This window comes from Ostrea edulis, chromosome 5 (assembly GCF_947568905.1).
Source record: "Ostrea edulis chromosome 5, xbOstEdul1.1, whole genome shotgun sequence".
Lineage (NCBI taxonomy): Eukaryota > Metazoa > Mollusca > Bivalvia > Ostreida > Ostreidae > Ostrea > Ostrea edulis.
Window position 1 is genome coordinate 52,476,312 of NC_079168.1, and position 21,381 is coordinate 52,497,692.

General features: G+C 35.9%; 1 protein-coding gene across 1 annotated transcript in view; it reads right to left on the reverse strand.

The window, feature by feature from the left end:
* Positions 1-21,381, reverse strand: part of LOC125652853 (uncharacterized) — a 79,342-nt gene that overhangs the window by 39,642 nt on the left and 18,319 nt on the right. The window contains exons 3-6 of the mRNA XM_048882293.2: positions 16,688-16,872; positions 2,669-2,835; positions 2,386-2,470; positions 78-219 (exon numbers count right to left, since the gene is read on the reverse strand). Of these exons, the coding sequence (XP_048738250.2) occupies positions 78-219; positions 2,386-2,470; positions 2,669-2,835; positions 16,688-16,852 (559 nt within the window). The 5' untranslated portion in view covers positions 16,853-16,872. The remainder of the gene's footprint in view (positions 1-77; positions 220-2,385; positions 2,471-2,668; positions 2,836-16,687; positions 16,873-21,381) is intronic.

The following is a 21,381-nucleotide window of genomic DNA, read 5'->3' on the forward strand; positions in this document are numbered from 1 at the left end:
TGATAGTATTTATAAATTATATTCCAATTAAATCTTTCAAGTTTGTTACAGATGGAAGGTAGTTGCAATCAAAGTACCTTTTTTGGCTCGCATTTGTTCTGTAATGAAGTCAGTGGACATGAGTAGATCACCGACTTTAAGGTCAAGTTTCTCGCACAAATCATGGACAGTATTTTCCAGGTAACAAATATATGCAATGATTTTCTGCATCATCACAACCTGATACGAAAGGTACCTCAGAATGAAATATGCTGAAGTATAGGAAAGGAGAAAAATTATGGCTGGACTGGGAATCAAACCCAGGATCCCTGCATTACTAGTCAGGTGCTCTAATCCCTGAGCTAATCAGGCATATATACAAGATCCATATAGCCCTAACTACTACACACACCCCCCTCCCCTTAAATTGTCTTTAACCGCAAAGACACACAACTCAGAATCTTTCGACCCTGGCAGGACAACCTGCAAGTCAAGGGGTGGTCACAGGCACTAAATGAAGTATAGGAAAGGAGAAAATTTATGGTTGAACCGGGAATCAAATCTGCATTACTAGCCAGGTACTCTAACCATTAAGCTATCCAGACTGACATCCATGGTCCATATAGCCCTAACTACTACAACACTTCCAAATCTTTCTCAAACATGTGACCCCAAAAGCAATTCCAATTTCAAATTGTGTGGACAAAAGGACTGAGACACAATTAAGTGTGATACATTCAATTCAGTTGTTGATTCATTGATTTACCTTGAGGTGGTCATCATCAGAACAAACTAGTATAATTTCTCTACTGAATGCAAAATATGGATAATATAACAGTCATTAATTATGCCATAGTACATCATTGTGACGTTAAATGTTAGACATTTGTGGAAAAAAATACGTCAAAAATTGTTCAGTTTGAAATTACATCACAGTTTTGTGCATTAATTAGTATCAAAATGTAATTTAAAATCAAATGTTCCATTAAAAGTTTTCCTTACATGCAAATTTCTTATACTTCATGCAGTCACATTTCGGTGAATACAGTTTATATCACTACTTTCCGAGATTTGTTAATCACTATATTCCAAGACTTGTTGTGTATCTGTGTTGTAGCCCAAACCAATACATTCTGTATGGGTAGTTATCAAGAAGTTAAAAACATTCAATTGTTAATGCACGACACTCCAACTCCGACAGATCAAAAGCAATAGGTCACCTACCCCAGTAAGTGACCTAATGAAAATGAAACTAAAATAAGATGTGCTTTTCCCCATTTTAGAATAAATGTGGAATTTGTAAAATAATCTTTGCAGGTAGAATATTTGGAATTAAATCTTGCTGTTTACTCGGGTTACTAAGGTATGCATTTTATTAATTTGATGTGTAAATTTCCGAGATCTCTAATATACGCCGACATTTTCTTCAGAGACTTTATAAAATGTAGATGATTCTTTGGGAAAGATGTTTCAGAATCTGTGCGGTTTACTAGATTTTTTTTGGTTCCTATCCTGATTCCAAAGGGGTCCATACTTTTCAGGTATCAATCTGTGATTTTGTAAATATTAAATTTATTTAATAATTTTAAAGGACATGTAATCTAGTGTTCAGAAAATTTAAGGAATAAATAGTTTTCTTTTTTTTGTTATTAAAGCATCTATATTTCTTAATAATTACAGCAATCTCATTTTATGATTTATCTAACAGACGTTTTAGCAACTTAGATTACAATAATAAATCGGATTACTTTGAGCATTAGATTCTAAGTTTGCAGCTGATATCAATATGGTATGCTACACAATTTGCCAAGAGAAGTCTTGAAATCTAACCTTTTGAAATGGCTGAGTCCCAGAAATTCTAATAAGTCCCAATGGATTTTCAGAGTTCAGATAACTAACAGTTTTGTAAATTATATTCATAATACCATTACAAGTTGTATTAAGAAAGTAATACCCTGGACTAATCCACAGTGGGGCATATCAAAAGTACAGCATATTTAAATGCTCCATTCGCACAATATCTACAATCCCTGTATCATATATTGCTATGGATAAGACCTCACCTTGTACTAGACCAAATGACCTTGGGTCAAAGTCAAGAAACTTCTTGCCATATGCGCCTTTGTGTCAAGAATGACCTTCTAATCTATGAATTTAGAAATTCTAATCTCTAATTCACAAAGCTTAGTTATGGTCTGGAAAAAAATTACAAATTACTTTTTTAATTGTGACTTTGACCTTGAGAGTGTCGACACACCATTTCATGATCTGGCTTAAGTAAACTTTGTACAAAGCTTGTGTTTCTAATGTCCCTTCAATGAAAGTTATATTTGAGAATGACTTTTCCATGCTTTAGCATTTCTAGTTGATTATTCACATCAATTTTTCAATGAGTCTTGTACTTGCCTTTGTTTCTTTCATTACATCTGTGTAACCCGGGACATGTTCACACACTTTCTTCATAGATTCATTAAGTGTATGGTGCCTCACTCTTGAAATATAAATCAAAACAAAAATGCAAATAAAATGTTAACATTACAACTTACACAATATGCTGACAAGCAACCCCCCCCCCACCCCGAAAAAACCCCCACCTCATTATATGACACATTGTAAAGTTCTCCACCACTTCTTAAAATTTTTTGTCACCATAATGGCATATCCAATAAAATTTTATTTCCTAAGTTACCGTTCATTTTCCCGATGTCGTTCCATCAATTTCATCAATGTTTGGGGTGTTTTCTCTCCTGCCCGTTTGCTAGTTTTTGCTTGTGCTGGAACTGGCGACGACATTGCACTAGACATTGGTACTGTCACATTACATGAAATTCCATAGTTTTCGTCACTAAATGTGCCCTTTCAAAAAATATAAATAAGTGCTGTATTAGTAAAATATACACTGCATAATGAGTCAAGGGTTCAAAATGAAATAAAAATACTAAATGTGACAATAGCGGCTGCGTAACATTACATACTCGTGAACTTTACTGAAAAATATTTCGAATCTTATGATCTCATTGATCTGTATTCTAAATTTTTACTTCCTGTACCTTTTCTTTATTTTAAATTTTTGTTACGTAAAGTAAAGGACACTGTAGTATATACGGGACAGAGTCCCACTGTATTTCAATCCAGGTTTGTATTTGCTCTCAGTTTTCAGTTTAGTTTCAAAATAACAAGAAACAGTTTACAACCTATCAAATGAATGCATTTAGAAGTCTTTAATAAATATGCTTTGTAAACCCCCATAACTGAACATAATTCCTATTGTATCCAACAGAAATGAATTTAGAATTAGAGGATCATGGGCCACATCGCTCATCTGAGTCACCTTGGCCCTGCCATAGTTCAGCTGTTGTGATTTATAAAAGATTTTTTTACCAATCTTAATTCCCATGAAAAATTTGGACCCCATATAGTAAGGGTTCCAAATTACCGCTCACTCAATCGCATTGGCGACCATACTTTGCTTGTGGGTGCCACAAATTCCTGTTCTAGTTGCCCACTTTGCAACCATAATTGTCTTATCAACATTTTTCTTTACGGCTGGTCTGAGTCCTACTATAATGGGAGTTCAGTTTCCGGTTGAGTTTTTCCCTAGTGGCAACACATTCCTGGGGGTTTCAAACCACCAAAAACCGAAAACCAGAAGAAGTTGAACAATGCAAGGGTTAATTTAAAGAGGGGAGAATATGGCTTGCTGCGAAAAGGGGATGATATGTGCTGTGTGCACAAAACATGACATGATTGATTGTATATTGTTTAACGTCCCTCTCGAGAATATTTCACTCATATAGACGTCACCATTGCTGGTGAAGGGCTGCAAAATTTAGGCCTATGCTCGGCGCTTACGGCCTTTAAGCAGGGAGGGATCTTTATCATGCCACACCTGCTGTGATATGGGACCTCGTTTTTTTGTGGTCTCATCCCCATTTAGTCGCCTCTTACGACTAGCAAGGAGTACTGAGGACCTATTCTAACCCGGATCCCCACGAGATTCAATCTTTATCATAATACATGTATGTGTGGTCTACTAAAATTTCATGTGGTCTCAAAAGATTTTTTATTCAGTGGCCCACTTGGCCCCCCCTAAGGTATTCAGATGAAGTTGTAACCCTGTACTGTAGCACGAACATAGCCCCAAAGGATCCAAACATAACTGAAAATGAATTAACAAAACACAAGAGATGCTTGATCACTACCAATGACTAATACAGTGGAATCCCGTTAGTACGTTTTCCATTTTGTCACGATAAAATAATGTAATACCGGGGGCAACGTAATAAACGATCCCAGTGAAATCCATTAAAAATATCATTTGGAAATTATATATCGTCCGTTGGTATTCCGTGTGTGAATATATCTTTACTGTTTCTTTGTTTAAAAGACTTTGATACTTTGTTTTATTTACATCTTATCTTTAATGCCCGTAATTCTTCATGTTTTTATCCCTTTTCTTTATTTCTGGTGTAGGATACATAAGGATGTTTTGATAAACGTTGCTTTTTCTGCATTCATTTGGACCGCCATTTTGTTCAACTTTAAAACAATGCGTTCATCTAAATACACATAAACAACACAATAAAAAAAATCCCACCCAAAAAACAACAAAACTATAGACACAAAACACACACGATACCCAACACTTACACACTTTTCTCACCAACGATAAACACGGAGAACAATTTAAGCGCAATCCACATAAAAAATATAATGATGAACGAAGATTTCATTTACAACGCTAAATGATGGCACTAAAATCACGTGCGCATCAAGGGATTTTAGAATATTCACTGAGGTAAATGCCGTGCAAGAATCGGCCGATAACACAGGGCAGTTTGATTGGTGTATGTATGGATGAGATTTACGAACACCCAAGCTGCATGTCCAAACAACGGACAATTTTTTAATAGAACACCTTTAGTCACCTATGTCCAAGAAGTTACCCAAGCGGTTGTAACATTGCTACGATAAATCTTGTCTATCGTGTTTGGTACCAAAGCTGTCCGTAAATAGAATTTTAATAGCGAAGGTAATCACACTATGCTGAACACACAGGTAGTTGAGAAATTATTTCTTTGATTATCAAAACATGAAAAATGAAGTAAATTTCATAGAGTACAATATCTAAATAAACATTATTTAATTGTTTATCACTGGCTTCGATACGGGGTATTCACCTGTATTGATGTTGCTAGATCTATCGAAGCGTGATCAGTCAAGCGTCTCTAATCCCCAAACAGACCAGGAAATTTACATGGTGACTGCCTCAGGCAGTCAAGGTGTGAATGGCTTATTATTTTGAGAATCACTATGGAATAATTAGGGATTTATTACGTTTTTGTTGGAATTTTTACAACATAATACCGAGTCCCGGCATCTTAGGACAACGTAATAACGAGGTCTATTTTATATAGGTTTGTTAAGAAATGGTTTTGTGCTTTGAAATTCCAACGTAATATGCGGACTAACGTATTAAAGGGGGAACGTAATAATGGGGTTCCACTGTATGATCTTGCTGTTCTGGATAAGACCAAGGTCACAAGGTCATTGATCATGGTATGATATGAATACCTTGCCATAAGAAATCTATTTATTACATATTTACTCCTTTATCCAATGGATATCATTCATCTGATAAATTATTCGTATCCCCAAGTAGGTTATCCTACGCCACATGACGTAATGTGCATAGGAACTGGATCAGGGTGACAGAATCCCCCAAATATTGTAAAAATTGATGGAAGTGGCACAGCTGTTGTTAAAATCTTCAAAATTTGAAAACTATTTATTTATATGTGAAGTAATTAGTTATGATTGAGGGAACAGCCCTGTCATTTTCTTTATTCAGCCTTGCTATCATCTCGAAAAAGTAAAACAGCCTGCAGCTCGGCATTGAATACAACTCCTGATCATGTTTTGTATCGATCATTCAATATTCTCAATGATCAAGGAAACAAAAATACACTGAATGAACATAAAACACCAAGAGGCCCATAGGCCATATCGCTCACCTGGGCCCATATTAAAAAAAATTCCCTATATATTCACATGTAAAACTTTGATCCCTATTGTGGCCCAAACCTACCACCAGGAGCCATGATTTTTACAAACTTGAATCTGCACTATGTCAGGAAGCTTTCATGTAAATGTAAACTTCTTTGGCCCAATGGTTCTTGAGAAGCTTTCTTAAGATTTTTTTCTGTATTTTGGTATGCATCTTCACATGTCAAGACTTATTGAATCCTTACCTTACATCAGTCGCTATATAAAAGTTGGGCTCATTAGACCATTACGCAATCCACTATAAATAAAACATCCAATGAAATCACTGCATCTTGTACATGGATAGAAATGACGCGATCTCATACTGATGTATTGATAAACACGCGCAATTGTAATATTTACACCACTAATTACATTTACTGATAGTAGATCAAGTTTGAAAACCTTTTAGCTTAAGACAATATTGCTTAAACAATTGAAATAGCCATAACTGTAGGTATCAATACACGTGTTTTTCTTTGAATTTCTTGCTTCGCGATGTTATAAATAGATCCGCATTCTCATTGGTTCCCACTTTTTTGTGGAAACAATAAGAACGAGCCCAACTTTTTGATAAACACTGATGTCAAGGGTTAGTGCGAGATAACGAATCAATAACCCTTGACTTGTGAAGATGATTGGTATGTAAAACTTTGATTCCCTATTGTGGCCCCATCCCACCCCCAGGGGCCATGATTTTAACAAACTTAAATCTGCACTACGTCAGGATACTTTCATGTAAATTTCTACTTTCTTGGCCCAGAGGTTCTTGAGAAGATTTTTAAATATTTTCTCTATATATCTGCATGTAAAACTTTGATCCCCTATTGTGGCCCCATCTACACCCCCCCCCCCCCCCCCGAACTTTACTTAAACTAATCATGCTCCTACCGGATGTACTTAATATGCGTGTTTTGGGGCATGCGCCATTAGCTGCAATAATGTAGCCCTATCCAATTTTTTTTTTATTCTGACGTTTTCGGGATAGGGCTACAATTCCATAGGATCTCCGTAATGGTGCAAAATAATTTTATGAATAACCGATAATAAACTCTGTGTATTAGTCCCAAATGTTGTTTACACCAAAAGAAGTACCAACTTTGTGCTCGGGCATGTCTAATAAAGGTGTTTTTCATTAAATATAATGTACAGCATGCAAAATTCTTCGTCTACTCCGCCATGCTTGTTATCGCGAGATCTCGTAGGTGGATCTAATGAAAAACCTAAATTGACAATCAGCGCGAAAATGTAGTTACTCGAGCCACTTCGACAAAGAAAGGAAAATCATATTGTTGCAGAAAGAATTTACACTCTGCTGTTCGGTTTTTAACTTGATAATAAATTCAAACCTTTTCAATACCGACGAAATAGCTTTCGCCTCCATACTTGTCCATTGATGTAAATACTACCTTATATGGCATATGCAAATGACTTGACAATCGGAAGTTGAAACTTCAGTACATCAAACATGGCGCACAAATATGAATCGAGAAATTGGAATTTATCGAAATTGTTGAAAACGGTAGAATAGAGCCTCACAAATCTTAAGTTGCAGGTTGTAAATTTATATATTGACTAAGAAACATAGAATATCATTTTATTTACGTAAAGAAAGTCAGGAAATGTTTAGAATGAGCGCAAATGTTGCGGGAGTGAATCACTCCCGCATTTGCACCATTACGGAGATCCTAAGGAGTTGTAGCCCTCTCCCTACAAAAAAAAAAAAAAAAAAAAAAAAAAAAAAAAATCACAGAGGGCTACATTATTGCAGCTAATGCGCCATATGTAAATAGGTAAGAAAATATCAACATCCGGTGTATTTTTAGAAGCGGAAGCACGTGTATGTAAATTTTCAGTAAACGATGTCTTGGCGATTTCTACCTTCCCTGAGTCTAGTAAGGCTACGTACACGGTGCAAGGTAGAGTTGGAAAAGAAGAATTTTAATTATCCACCCCAAGAAAATTCATATATGAAATTAACAAGAGATGTTTGTAAAACCCCCATGGTGCAAAATTGAAAAGGGTTATATACACACACACATCATTTAATTGAGAGTAGTATCATTAATTCAAAATATTGAGCAGACAATATCTTCCTATGTCAAGAGTGGATTGACCATGTGACCTAAAAATCAATAGGGGTCATCAACTCCTGAAAATGTACCAGTGTACCAAGTTTGATGTCTGTCAAGCAAATGGTTCTCAAGATATTGAACGGACAGTATATTCCTATGTCCAATTTGACCCTTGACTTTTGACCATGTGACCTTAAAATAATTAGTAGTCATCTTCTCCTGAAGATGTACCAGTGTACCAAGTTTGATGTCTGTCAAGCAAAGGGTTCTCAAGATGTTGAGTGGACAGTATATTTCTATGTACAGTTTAACCCTTCACCTTTGACCACGCGACCTCAAAATCAATAGGTGTCATCTTCTCCTGAAGATGTACCAGTGTACCAAGTTTGATGTCTGTCAAGCAAAGGGTTCTCAAGATGTTGAGCGGACAGTATATTTCTATGTCCAGTTTGACCCTTCACCTTTGACCACGCGACCTCAAAATCAATAGGTGTCATCTTCTCCTGAAGATGTACCAGTGTACCAAGTTTGATGTCTGTCAAGCAAAGGGTTCTCAAGATGTTGAGCGGACAGTATATTTCTATGTCCAGTTTGACCCTTCACCTTTGACCACGCGACCTCAAAATCAATAGGTGTCATCTTCTCCTGAAGATGTACCAGTGTACCAAGTTTGATGTCTGTCAAGCAAAGGGTTCTCAAGATATTGAACGGACAGTATATTCCTGTCTAGTGTGACCCTTGACCTCAAAATCAATAGTGGTCGTCTTCTCCTGAAGACGTTTCAGTGTACCAAGTTTGATGTCTGTCAAGAAAAGGGTTCTCAAGATACTGAGCAGACAGTATATTCCCATGTCAAGTTTAACCCCTGACCTTTGACCATGTGACCTCAAAATCAATAGGTGTCATCTTCTCTTGAAGATGTACCAGTGTATCAAGTTTGATGTCTGTCAAGCAAAGGGTTCTAGTCTAGTCAATCTAGCTCAAAAATGACCAAAACCTCAAACTAATTGCAACAGAAATGAAATTTTGATTATTCACGCAAGAAAACACATGCTAACAACATATTAAAAATCGGCTTTTGTATTTCCATGGGAAAATTGGAATTTTGGGTTAAAAGGATGTGTTTTTTCATGAAAATCGCAAAAAACTGGAAATTGAAGAAAATGTCCATTTTATGTAACATACAATAAAAATAAGTTTCATATCTCAAATTTCAACCTGGAAATGTTCGATTAAATTTTTTTTACAGCAGAATATATTCTTTCCTTGACTGTAATTTTTGGGTAAAATCTTGCTTTTTTGAATATACATAATTGTTAAAGATTGAAATTTTAAGAAGAAAACCCACATTTTGTCATACATTTGAGTCTACCAATAAAAAATTGAAGTTAGGATTTATTTTAAAAACTGCTCAACAAGTAAGATATATAGATTATTGGCAATATATATGAAAAATACCATTTTAGGTAGGAAAACCTACCTTTTTCTAAAACAAAAATAGTGAAAAACTGGAAATGATAGGAAATGTCTGTTTTATACATGTAGAAGAGATGACATTGATCTTATAAATTTAAGAATAAAACGTCCAAATGCACAACTAAACTTTTCTGCACCAAAATTTATTTTCCCTTGCCGAATTTTGGGCTGAAATCTTCATTTCCCAACAAAAATCGTTAAAAACTGGATTTTGGAAGAAAATACCTTTTCCTGTCCATTAGGCATATATGAGTTACCACATGAAGATTTATACATTAAAATAAACTGTTAACACAAAACAAGCGCCCCTTCAAAAACGGTCTGTAAAAGATGACCTACATTTTTGCAGTTAATCCCCTTACATCGGAAGTTGGAGGCGCGCTTACCATTCCGGTCCTGTTTCACATAAATACATGTAGTATTTTAAAACAAACAGTGTATAGTAAAGCTTATGTTACCAAATTCTTTATTAAGCTGAGTTTTAACAGTTTGTACTACATCTATGATGAAACAAGGTTCAGTTTCTTCGATTTCATAAAGAAATCTTTAATACGTGCACTTCGTCAAGTTCTAGAGTTTGGGAAAGAGAGGGGGGGGGGGGGGGGGGGGGGGGGGGGGGTTATAGCCGTATTTGATGTTTAGTTCTATCCAAATTATTGTACAATTAATACTGAGAATTTCAGGAGTAATCTGTTTTAAAAACAAAGGACACATAGAATTAAAAGCAAAATGAATCAGGCACGCAGCTTCGGAAAAAAAAGGGGGGATGTGTGAAGAAAATTTCACAATATTGCCTGAAAATTGACAAGTAAATTTTAATCCAAAGTTATAAAAATCCTTGATGGTGTGTGTGGTGGTGGTGCGGGGGCTAAGGTTGTTCTCTCAGTTCAATTTTACACTTCCACTGTGTACAGTTCACGACAATGCTATTTTAAAAAAAAAAAAAAAAAAGAGGAGGGAGGGCAACCAATCTGTCTAAAAATCGACCTCTGTACGTAAAAAATTATCAACTTTGCATGTAATGATAAAAGGTGCAGAACCAGTATTGCTACGTGTCTGATAATTATATAAGTGATCATTTGAGTAATTGCAGTACAGTTCAGTCCATGTTTTTACAAGTACAACGGCTAGTGTCACAATTTGCCTTGCATTTACAGCGAAAACCGTTCAAAAGTTTATCTGGCGCGACTTGTAATTTAGTTTTAACGGATACAAGAATTGCTGAAAGCAGTGATAAGCCCCAATTCGAAGGATCCAAATTAATCATTTCTTTAGTCCACTCTATGACTTAAAAAATTCTTACAGTGCTCCTTTTCTGCAGCTGTAGTTAGTAGTTAGTGGCAATGACTGAACTTATAAAAATTATATTGTGTTAGACAATTCTTCACATAGCAAATCTCCTATAAGTGTCTCTATGGTATTCCATCGTACAAAGTCGATATGACATCGACACCAGAATATATCTTTTTCTCTATGAAATCGTCATATAGGAAGGTGAAGATAACGAACAGTGATCCATCTCGTTAACTCCTATAAGCAATACAAAATAGAGAGGTGGGCAAACACGGACCCCTGGATATACGAGAAGTGGGATCAGATGCCTATGGGCTATAAGGAGTAAGCACCCCCTGTTGACCGGTTACACCCACCGTGAGCTCTATATCTTAATAAGGGAAACGGAGTTACCCTTATTCCATATTATTGTGCCAAAAAGGGCCTAACAATCTACATGTATATGAAACAAGTCAGACAGATTTGACCCAATGATAGGTTGTATTGGCAAAGTAGATTGTTATAATGACTATATAATTCGCGAAATGCTGACTTTAAATGAAACAGTTGAAACCCCTTCACCATCAACTTGTTTGTCAGAAGCCTGCCTCCATTTAAAAACTAATCATATACAGAATTTTTTCGCGATTTGTCTACATTTTGACTATACAGGACCTGTCCCGATGCCGAACATTCTTGACGTTGTGTCGCATCCTGTGAATGCATGTAGAAAGGAAAGGATTGACAAACTTCGTTTCCTAAAAAGACGTCTGCTTTTAACGATATTCTTCACTTATATTAGGGGCAAGATCAAAAATCCAATGTCTCACAAAAAACTAAGTTCACATAGTTTTCACCAAGAACCCCCCCCCCCCCCCCTTTAAAACTTAATATGACAAATGTTGAAACTAATCGAATAACAAGAAAAGAAACGTACGATTATAAATAACACTCTGTATACCTTTTCTACTGTTTATTCACAAATGAAAGTGTACATTAAATCTATTAAATGTTCATTAATATGTTTTAAATATTATGTGGTATTCAACAGTCGCTTGTCTTTTTCCTTTTTCCACTAAAGTGTAATCGATGTCGGATGACAGAAACTTGCGGGAGTTTTTATTCCCCTCCCCCTGACTAATTGAATTTAAATTTTCATCCGACATTGATTTCGTCCCTTAGGGCAGTTATGTTTATTTCAGAGTTCGTTGCTATTTCTGTGCTTTATATATAGACATTTCAAACACAATGTGCATTTTGTATGATCCTCTAAAATTTACGATAAATAACTGTATCCCATTTCCATTCTCAATGATCGTGTGCCAGTGTGGCGAGAATTCCATCGTCATCGAAAACAAGTTTTGTCTTGAATAGATGGTCGGGCGGTCTAACGTGCTGTTCGCATGCTGCTAGGAGATATGGTTCCACAGGTCGTGAGCCCAAGACTAATTAGAAAGAGTAACTACTCGAGTTTACATCAAATCATGATACTATGCACAAGTGTTTACTTGCATTGATTTTTATTATTTATATTATCAATGTTTTATTATCATTATTATTACCCATGAATGACTCCCCAAACCTGAATTTGAAAAAGAAAAGCAAAAAAACTTTATTTACATAGTTTTATAAAAGTTTTTAATACAAAACGCTTTCTCAAATGATGAAGATACAAAATAACTGAAACTTTTAACCCGAATGGCTTTCCATACTTTCTTTTTAACAACCGTAATTCCCCCTTGTACATTGACACTAATTCTTTAAGATTTCATTTATAATTGATTATTCATAACTTCTAAAGTAAATATTGTGTTTTATAATTAAAATCAATTCAGTAGAGGGTCAAACAAAATATTTTGAAGCTTTATTCGCGAAAGTTCCCCGGGAATGGAAGTCGGCAGAGAATATGAGATGCTGAGCAATATTGTATGCATATAGAAGGTCTTAAAATCACCTTTTTAATACGACTGTTAAGCTGTTTAATCGCGTTTTTTTATGACATGCACTTTAGATCGTCGTGTATAACTTTATTCCGATGACTGTCACAGTTAAGTTACTCACCTTTACGTGTACGGCGTGCCGTAAACATCACAAAATATCGATGGTTTACTAAAACATTTAAGTCTAAATTTTAAATATTTCCCATTGTCCGATTTTTTGTATGTTGTTAATCACGCTTTTGTTTATTAAATCCCGTCGAGTTTGTTTCTGTTGCAATTACTTTGAGGTGATTTGCTAGATTGACTAGACTATTCTCGAGATATTGAACGGACAGTATATTCCTATGTCCAGTTTGACCCTTGACCTTTGATCATGTGACCTCAAAATCAATGGGGGTCATCTTCTTCTGAAGATGTAATGGCGTACCAAGTTTGATGTCTGTCAAGCAAAGGGTTCTCTAGACATTGAATGGTCAGTATATTCCTATGCCCAGTTTGACCCTTGACCATTGACCATATGACCTCAAAATCAATAGGGGTCATCTACTCCTTAGGATGTACCAGTGTGCCAAGTTTGATGTCTTTCAAGCAAAGGGTTCTCAAGATATTGAGCGGACATTATATTCCTATGTCCAGAGTAGATTGACCCTTGACCTTTGACCTTTTGACCTGAAAAACAATAAGGATCTTCTTCTACTCATAACTAACCCACATATGAAATATCATTATCATCAAGTGAATGGTTTTCAAGATATTGAGCGGACAACACATGGTCTACAGACCAACCGACCGACAGGTGCAAAATATGCCCCCTCTTTTTCAAAGGGGGGCATAAAAATAGAAGAATTATCAAACGGTGAAGTAATCTAGTTACATGCTCATTGGGAGCGCTAGGTGCCAAACGAATCAAAGAATCATCTTGACCTTACAGCAAATTTTGATTTCCTTGTTACGGAATCTGATTTCTCAATACAGGCCATTGGCAAAATAATCTCTTCAGGATCAGAATTTCCTCCTCTTCAGTCAAGAGCTTTTAGTCTTTGTACAAAATATTATATGGGGAGGGCTGGATAAAAATACCCTAATAGCTTAGCACATCAGATGATTTTTAAATTTTTTATATAAATGAAAGCAAGTGGACAATAAACATTGTTGACTGTTGTGCGGGGGCAATAAGTAAAACAGTTCAGACAGGCACTGCCCCATCTGCCAGAACAAGTCATTCTTGAATCTTGACGAAGATTTATAACTGATAATTTTCTTTTATTGTATCGAGGTTTGTATAGAAATGGGAACTAAAATCAAGTGTATTCCCTAAATTTGAAAACTTTAGAGATAAGAATGCATATTTGAATCAAATTCTCTTTGAAATATCATTTCAAAAGCCAAGAATTTTTTTGAAAATCTAACGAAAAATTACGTTTAATAATGAAAACAATCAACTGGAAGTAGCATTTTTCTCAAAATTTGCTGTAAGGAAATATGATTTACACAGAAAATGAGGAAAAAACTCTGAATCGGACTTACTGCAACTTAATCGTCAGAGGAAATTCAAGCTACTTACAAAAATCGAAGATTCAAATCAAAATATCCATATAACAATTATTAATTTAATCACCGAGCTGGGAGTATATCAATCTCTTTAATCACAACCAGTCAAAAATCTTCAAAAAAATCATTAAAAATTCATTTCCTGATCAATTTCTATAATTTTTTCCCCAACGAATATTCTCTCAATTTCTGATCATTGCGCATGTGCAAAGGGAAAATCCCGTCTGAAAATAGAAATGCGCATACCTGATAGGGTCGTATCACTATACGGCCCGCTTCAATGTTGCGATGTCATAGGTCACCTAATTTGCATTAATTATTCATAGTTACAAGGAGCAAGGAAAGTTCTATGTGCCCCTGGACCATGATTTACAAACTTGAATCTGCACTATGTCAGGACGCTTTCATGTAAATTTCTACTTTCCTGGCCCAGTGGTTCTAGAGAAGATTTTCACTATATACCCCAGGGAACATGATTTGAACAAACTTTGAATCTACTCTTATCAGGAAGCTTTCTTGTAAATCAAGCAACGAAATTAAGGGGAAATATTCGCTAAATGCGATTTAAAAATTGACATAGCAAGTGAAAAATCACAAGTGATCGCAGCTTTTTGTGAGTGAAAAAAAAAAGGATCTTTTTTCCGGATTTCCTTGGTTTATTGGCTATATTTTGAAGTTTACGATAATTTTGTCTTGTGCATAGAAATGCTTTACAGAATGAATATACAAGTATTGAAAAAGTAAACGTTGATCGAATAAATAACTAAGGCCAAGGTCATCTCAGTCAGTGATGTCGAAGATGGCCTACTTCATGCACACAGGGCCGTCAATCTACCCGAATTGGGTCCGATATTCGGCCCCATTCCCAATCCAAGAAAGTGCCCTTTTTTCCCAATTTATAAGTAAAAAATTCCCAACTTGACAAACCCTCGAACTCGGGGAAAAAAAATAAATAAAAAAACCAAAACTCAAAACGCTGTATCGTGTTTATCTTTTTGGTGTATCGTGTTTATCTTCTCGGCGTCTAAATAACCGAGATGCGTTTTATTTGAAGCGTTTGAGCGGTCCTGATGATACAGCAAATTGTACTAGGAGAATTCGTTTAACAGAGCTAATATAAAACATTACGCTGAGTTTTGACTGAAAAATAGGTATTGGCCTGAATATGTTCTAAACCATTAATTTAACTTTTAAGAATTTAGGTATTACATTATGTACATGCTACAGCATGTTTTGTGTTCTTGCAAGGAAAATGGGACCAGTACGAAATCGCGTACGAACTGATGAAAAAAAAAGTCGCACAATGCGAAGTATTACAGGAAAAAAATTGATCAGAAATCAAAATCGAAATGCAAGCGCATCGATACGATGTTGTTTTAATTAACATGATGTGAGGGAAAATTCTATGCATTCTGTAAGTTTCCCAATTTTGTTCAAAATGATGCCAATTTTCCCAATCTCAAGGGTCCCGGTCCCTGTACCAAAATATGCTGTGACAGCCCTGGCACACTATGGGCGTCTCAGAGACGTCTGATTTAAATAGCAAGCATGTTGATCTCGTCCGTGTTTACATGAAACAACACATGAAAGTGTTTGTGTCACGCTTCATGCAGTGTCCTTCTGTAGTCTATAGTCAAAACATTTAAGAGTTCGAGGTTTTTCTTCAACTAGAATTTTTTAGATGAAATTTCCAAAAGTTTCGAAGATATAGTTTGAATTGATGCAAACAGTCTTCAAGATTTCAAACCACATGATGTTGTAAATAGGTGGTAGATCTCTGGACAGTGAGTTCGCCGCACAAGTGTACCCTATGACCCTCATCATGCACCAATGATACATGTATGTTGTCTGATAATTCATTAAAATTTAAATGAAAGAATTCTCAATATTATATTTATTATTGCACTTTAAAGATTTTAAAAGATTTTCCCTATATTTTGATATAGATACATGCTTGTTTTCTTAAATTCCTGTAAAACAGCAATCAATTGAAAAATGCTAGTAAAAGCTCAATTTTGCTAGTAGTGAAAAAAAAAAGAATTTCGATCCCTGTGAATTTGAACTTTTCTGGCCCAGTGGTTCTTGAGAAGATTTTTAAATGACTCCACGCTATTTTTTTTTGCATTTTTCTTGATCATTTCCCTTTCGAAGAAGGCATGGCCCTTCATTAGACCAAACTTGAATCCCCTTTACTTATGGGTGATGTGTACCAAGTTTGGTTGATATTGGCCACATGGTTCTGGAGAAGATGAATATGCGGACAGTTTACAGATAGAGATCTAGACGGACGACAGGTGATCAGAATAGCTCACTTGAGGTTGAGCTAAAACAAAGAAGTAAATTTTATACCCATGAAGTATCTTTAGAAGACTCAAACTGACATAAACAGCATTGGGTTGCCCTGTGTTTTGGTTGGTTCTGCTGTATATGGACTTGATCTTGGACTTCATTTGCCCTTGTGCTTCTACATCTATATAATACAGGCTCATATATGAAGTTTTCAGATAGAGCCATTTCTTCTTAAAACTGGAAATCTGTAAACAATGTTTAAAAATATGTACACTAGTTAAAACATCTTCACTGTCACATCTATCATTGTAATGATATCACACAACATACAATGTCCATGAAAATGTTTGCTGTCAAAGCACAAGTGATACACAAAATCAGATATAAGGACGCGCACAAGTTCAGTACATGTAGTTGCTGTATAAGTAGAATACAGCTTTCGGAAAGTATCGTACTTTTACATTAGATTTAATATATACATGATCCCGATAGTTTCCGAAGCTACACGATAAACAATTTTCTCGATAAACTTCTCTGCAAAGCGTCTTGGTGATTTTGAATTACCTACAATGTGGCAATTTATAAATGGGGTCAGTGAACCCAAGAAACAAAAAATACAGACAGAAATGAGTATCAGGGTGATTACGATAAGACAAAAAGAGAACGGAAGTTGTTGGAATAATGGACTGTGGGTAGAAAACGCAGAAGCGGATGCAAGTTGTTCATATTGTGAGTTAATATTTGATACCTCTTCTTCAGGAAAAATGCTGGGAAACATGCATAGGGGCATGGAGGTGTCGTGGTCAGTTGGTCTTCCATGATTTCAAACTTCCGTTATCTTTTTGTCTTATCGTATTCACCGTGATTCTATTTTCTGTAATGCCATCAAATGTCACAGGTAGTGATGTACTGATTATCGCCGACTTTCGATTGTCAGTCGATATAACTGAAACGATGTGAATAATTGATTGTCATTTTGAAAATCGAAAATAGCCGATGTCGATATTTTTTTTAATAATACGAATATTCCTGCCGACACTTAACTGAAATCAATATGGCTGACAAAACTGAATCATCTGATAAGATTAAATTTGAATATTGTTTAATGTCCCCCTCGAGAATATTTCACTCCTAATGGATACGTCACCATTGCCGGTGAAGGGCTGCAAAATTTAGGCCTATGCTCGGCGCTTAGTCTTTGAGCAGGGAGGGATCTTTATCTTACCACATCTGCTGTGACACTGGGCCTCGGATTTTGCCTCTTACAACAAGCAAGGCTCTACTCTTAAACCCGGATCCCACAAGAACAACAAGAAGTCGAGAGATCTATCCCTATCCTGGGAAAACCAATTCGAAAGTATCGGATTATTAACTTCAAATTTCTAATGATTCTAGACATCTCCATTAGTGAAAAATTCTCTCTCTCTCCTATTATTTTTCGATTAATCAATCGAAAAGGTGGATCCGATTAATCCGATCATCGATTAATTTTTTATTCCCAATTGCCCATCACTAGTCACAGGGTCCTGATTGATTGTTGCCAGTTGCATGTCATATAAACCAAACAGCATAACAAAACATAAAAATATTTTTCAAATAAAAGGTTTTCTAGTCAGTGGGCGACTAAATTTTGACAGGTTGGGAACACTTCCCCTATAGCGAGATATTCTCGCTAAAACGCGATTATCCCTCTTTAGCGAGAAATAAACATTACCATAAACAGGAGTTTTGGCGTCTTTATTGAAAATAATGGCAAATCCCGTGCAACGCTGAATAAGTGCGACACGCACTCAACATGATGCAAATTGTTTCTATGAAATTGACAACATAGTAATGAAATTGCATATCAAAGTTGCTGCGTAAGAGGGAAGCAGTCTGAAATCCAATACACATCGTGAGTGTTTTTGTTTTGATTCATATATTTGCAGAAGTATCAGACATTTTAGCACTTTTTCTTCTTTTCACGTGAATCCAGTGCTTGAAGCTAACTTTTTATGTCACCTGTCCAGCTGGACTGATGGGGTATAATTTCAACCAGTCCGCAGAAAAATTTACCAGTCCAACAGAGTTTTCCAGAAATAATTGAACATATTCCGTTAATGTTATTGAAATGAAATTCAACTCAATATGCCTCAGACAATATTGTAACACTTGAATGTGGGATTCATATTTACGAATCAGATTCGTCTGATATCTACAGATCGAAGCATGCCAAATGTGTGTATAAAATTTCATAAGTATATTTTCCAAAATGATGCTTTCGAAAATTAACCAGTCTCATCGGATTGACTAAAACAAATGTCAGTCAGTCCGCCAGACTTTTAAACAGTCACAGACTGACGGGCATATGTTAATTTCGAGCCCTGTGAATCACGAAAAGATGTACTCCGCGTGTGTTTTTCTCTGTTGTACGCGATACATTTATTCTCGCTAGAGAGGGATAATCGCGTTTTAGCGAGAATATCTCGCTATAGGGGAAGTGTTCCCAACCTGTTTGATGTGTCCCTATAATTGCTACATGGTTTTTTTAAGGTCTTGAATTCAAGGGCCTGGGCCTTTCCAATTGGGAAAAATAGCGACATTTGCTTAAAATTGTGAAAAATGTTTCATACAAAGAAGTAGGGAGAAAACCAATCCAGAGTGCATTAAGGTATAATTTGGTTGAAGTTTACCTCGTTCAAATAAGCAGGTCAGAAAATAAGGTTTACTAAACAATTTTGAAGCAAAAATTGTAATCTTTGGGCCTGTGCAGAAGATTTATGAACAATTAGGCTACTCTGCTTGATTTGTCTAAGTGTTTGGGAATTTCAAAGCAAAAATAGGGGGAAAATACCTGCTTTTTAGCATTGGGAATGGGGCCTTAATTTGGCACCCTACAGAACCAAAAAAAATCCCTGTGCAAGGTTCAGTAGCCCACATGACAGGGATCAAAATTAACCCTTAGAATTAAGTAGCCAAATGGGTTACCAACTTTCAAATTTCACTAGTCCAGAATGAGATTTACTAGCCCATATAATGAAGAACACATTTTGTCAGACATATTCACTTTATTATTTATTATTCACTGCATTTAACTCATGTTCTATTTCCTTTTTCATGCTTGAGGAACGTTTTGCAGGCCATGCAAAACATTCCTAGCTCATCGTCCAACTCCAAACGGTCTGTTTTCCTTCCATGATATTTGGAATTTTCTCTTTCTTGTTAGTTCGTAGTTTTTATTATATTCTTTCTTTTATTTGTGGGATCGGGAGCCATTATCCCTTCAATAAGTCCCCACATGATGCTTTTAGGATTTTCCTAATCGGGCTAATCTTCCCTCATGTCCGACTTAACTAACAGGAAATATATCACACTACGTAAATGTAGATACCCAAATGCACCATTCAAAATTCCATAATATTACTACATAACACGCCTTGTTAAAAAAAATTGTATAAAGATTCGTCGATTGTATTTTTTATTATTTTATTTTAAAAGATAATAAACACAAACTATGAATTCAATGAGAAACCGTGTTTATCATCGATATTACAACTTTGGACACAGAGGAAATTCTGGTCGCCTACCCAGAGTTCTTGAAATTTCTTTTGAAGTGTCAGACATTTGGTCCGATTCTGTTAGAAATAGTGTCAGCCCAAACAGAAAAAAAATGCATTGCTTTTGAGGTTTTTCATAAATTTTATTTATAATCAACTACATGTGTAATTGTATTCAATCTCCATCTCAGCTATACGTTCATAACTTCTCCTTTCATACCCCTTTCGCATCTTCCTCACACTCTGAATCTTCCTCAATTCACCGAGTCACTTTTTTGCTCTATTTCTCTCTCATCCTCCACTTCTCTCTCACCCTCCACTTTTTTCTCTATTCCTCTCAACTTCTTTCTCATCTTCCTCTGCAATCGTTTACAGCGATTTTTTCCCTTATATAACTGGTACCGATAAACGGTACCATTCCCAATGCCAAAAACTGTTGATTTTTCCCAATTTTGAGACTAAAAATTCCCAACTTACCTTCCGAAAAATAGACCGCTGACATCGTAATTTACTTAGTCTGAAACGTTGTACAAGTTAACTAAAATGTTCACTTCTGGTATTAAATCGAAAGTACAGATCATGGCAGTGCGCATGTTTTGTAGAACTACAGCGATTCTAAAACAATCCAACAGCAAATATTACCGTAAAAAGTTTGTAAAGAGATGAATAGTTCTTGTTTTGTTCTCTTCTTTTCTTTTAGTTAAAATCATTTGCTGAAACATTTGTAGAAAATTCCCAATTTGTTCGATTTTGACGCTATTTTCCCCAATCGAATGGGTACCGGTACCAGTACCAGTGGGTAGAAAAAAATCGCTGGTTTAAATTACTCTCTCTCTCTCTCACTTTGGTCCGGGTGTAGTTGGTCTCGCGACTTTGAGCAGATGGTGTCACCTAGCAATAAATAAAACCGCATCAAACAAAAGCCATTGTCTCCCAGATTCCCGGTTTCTTTTCTCCTTGTAGTTCTCACAACAGATTCCTCACGTTTACGTTTCAATGTCTTGCAGGATTTAGAATCGGTTTGAAATTGTATGGGCCACATGGCCGCCATTTTCCCCGGTAAAAAACGGATTTCGATCCCGATCTTTTATCGGTCATCAGGACCGACAATTAAGTAACTTGTGTCGGACATTTACTACTTTTATCGGATAATCCGACATTACCAACACTTTTTAAAAACCCTGCCAACCGGGCCAGTGCCTTACGAAGTTTTCATCA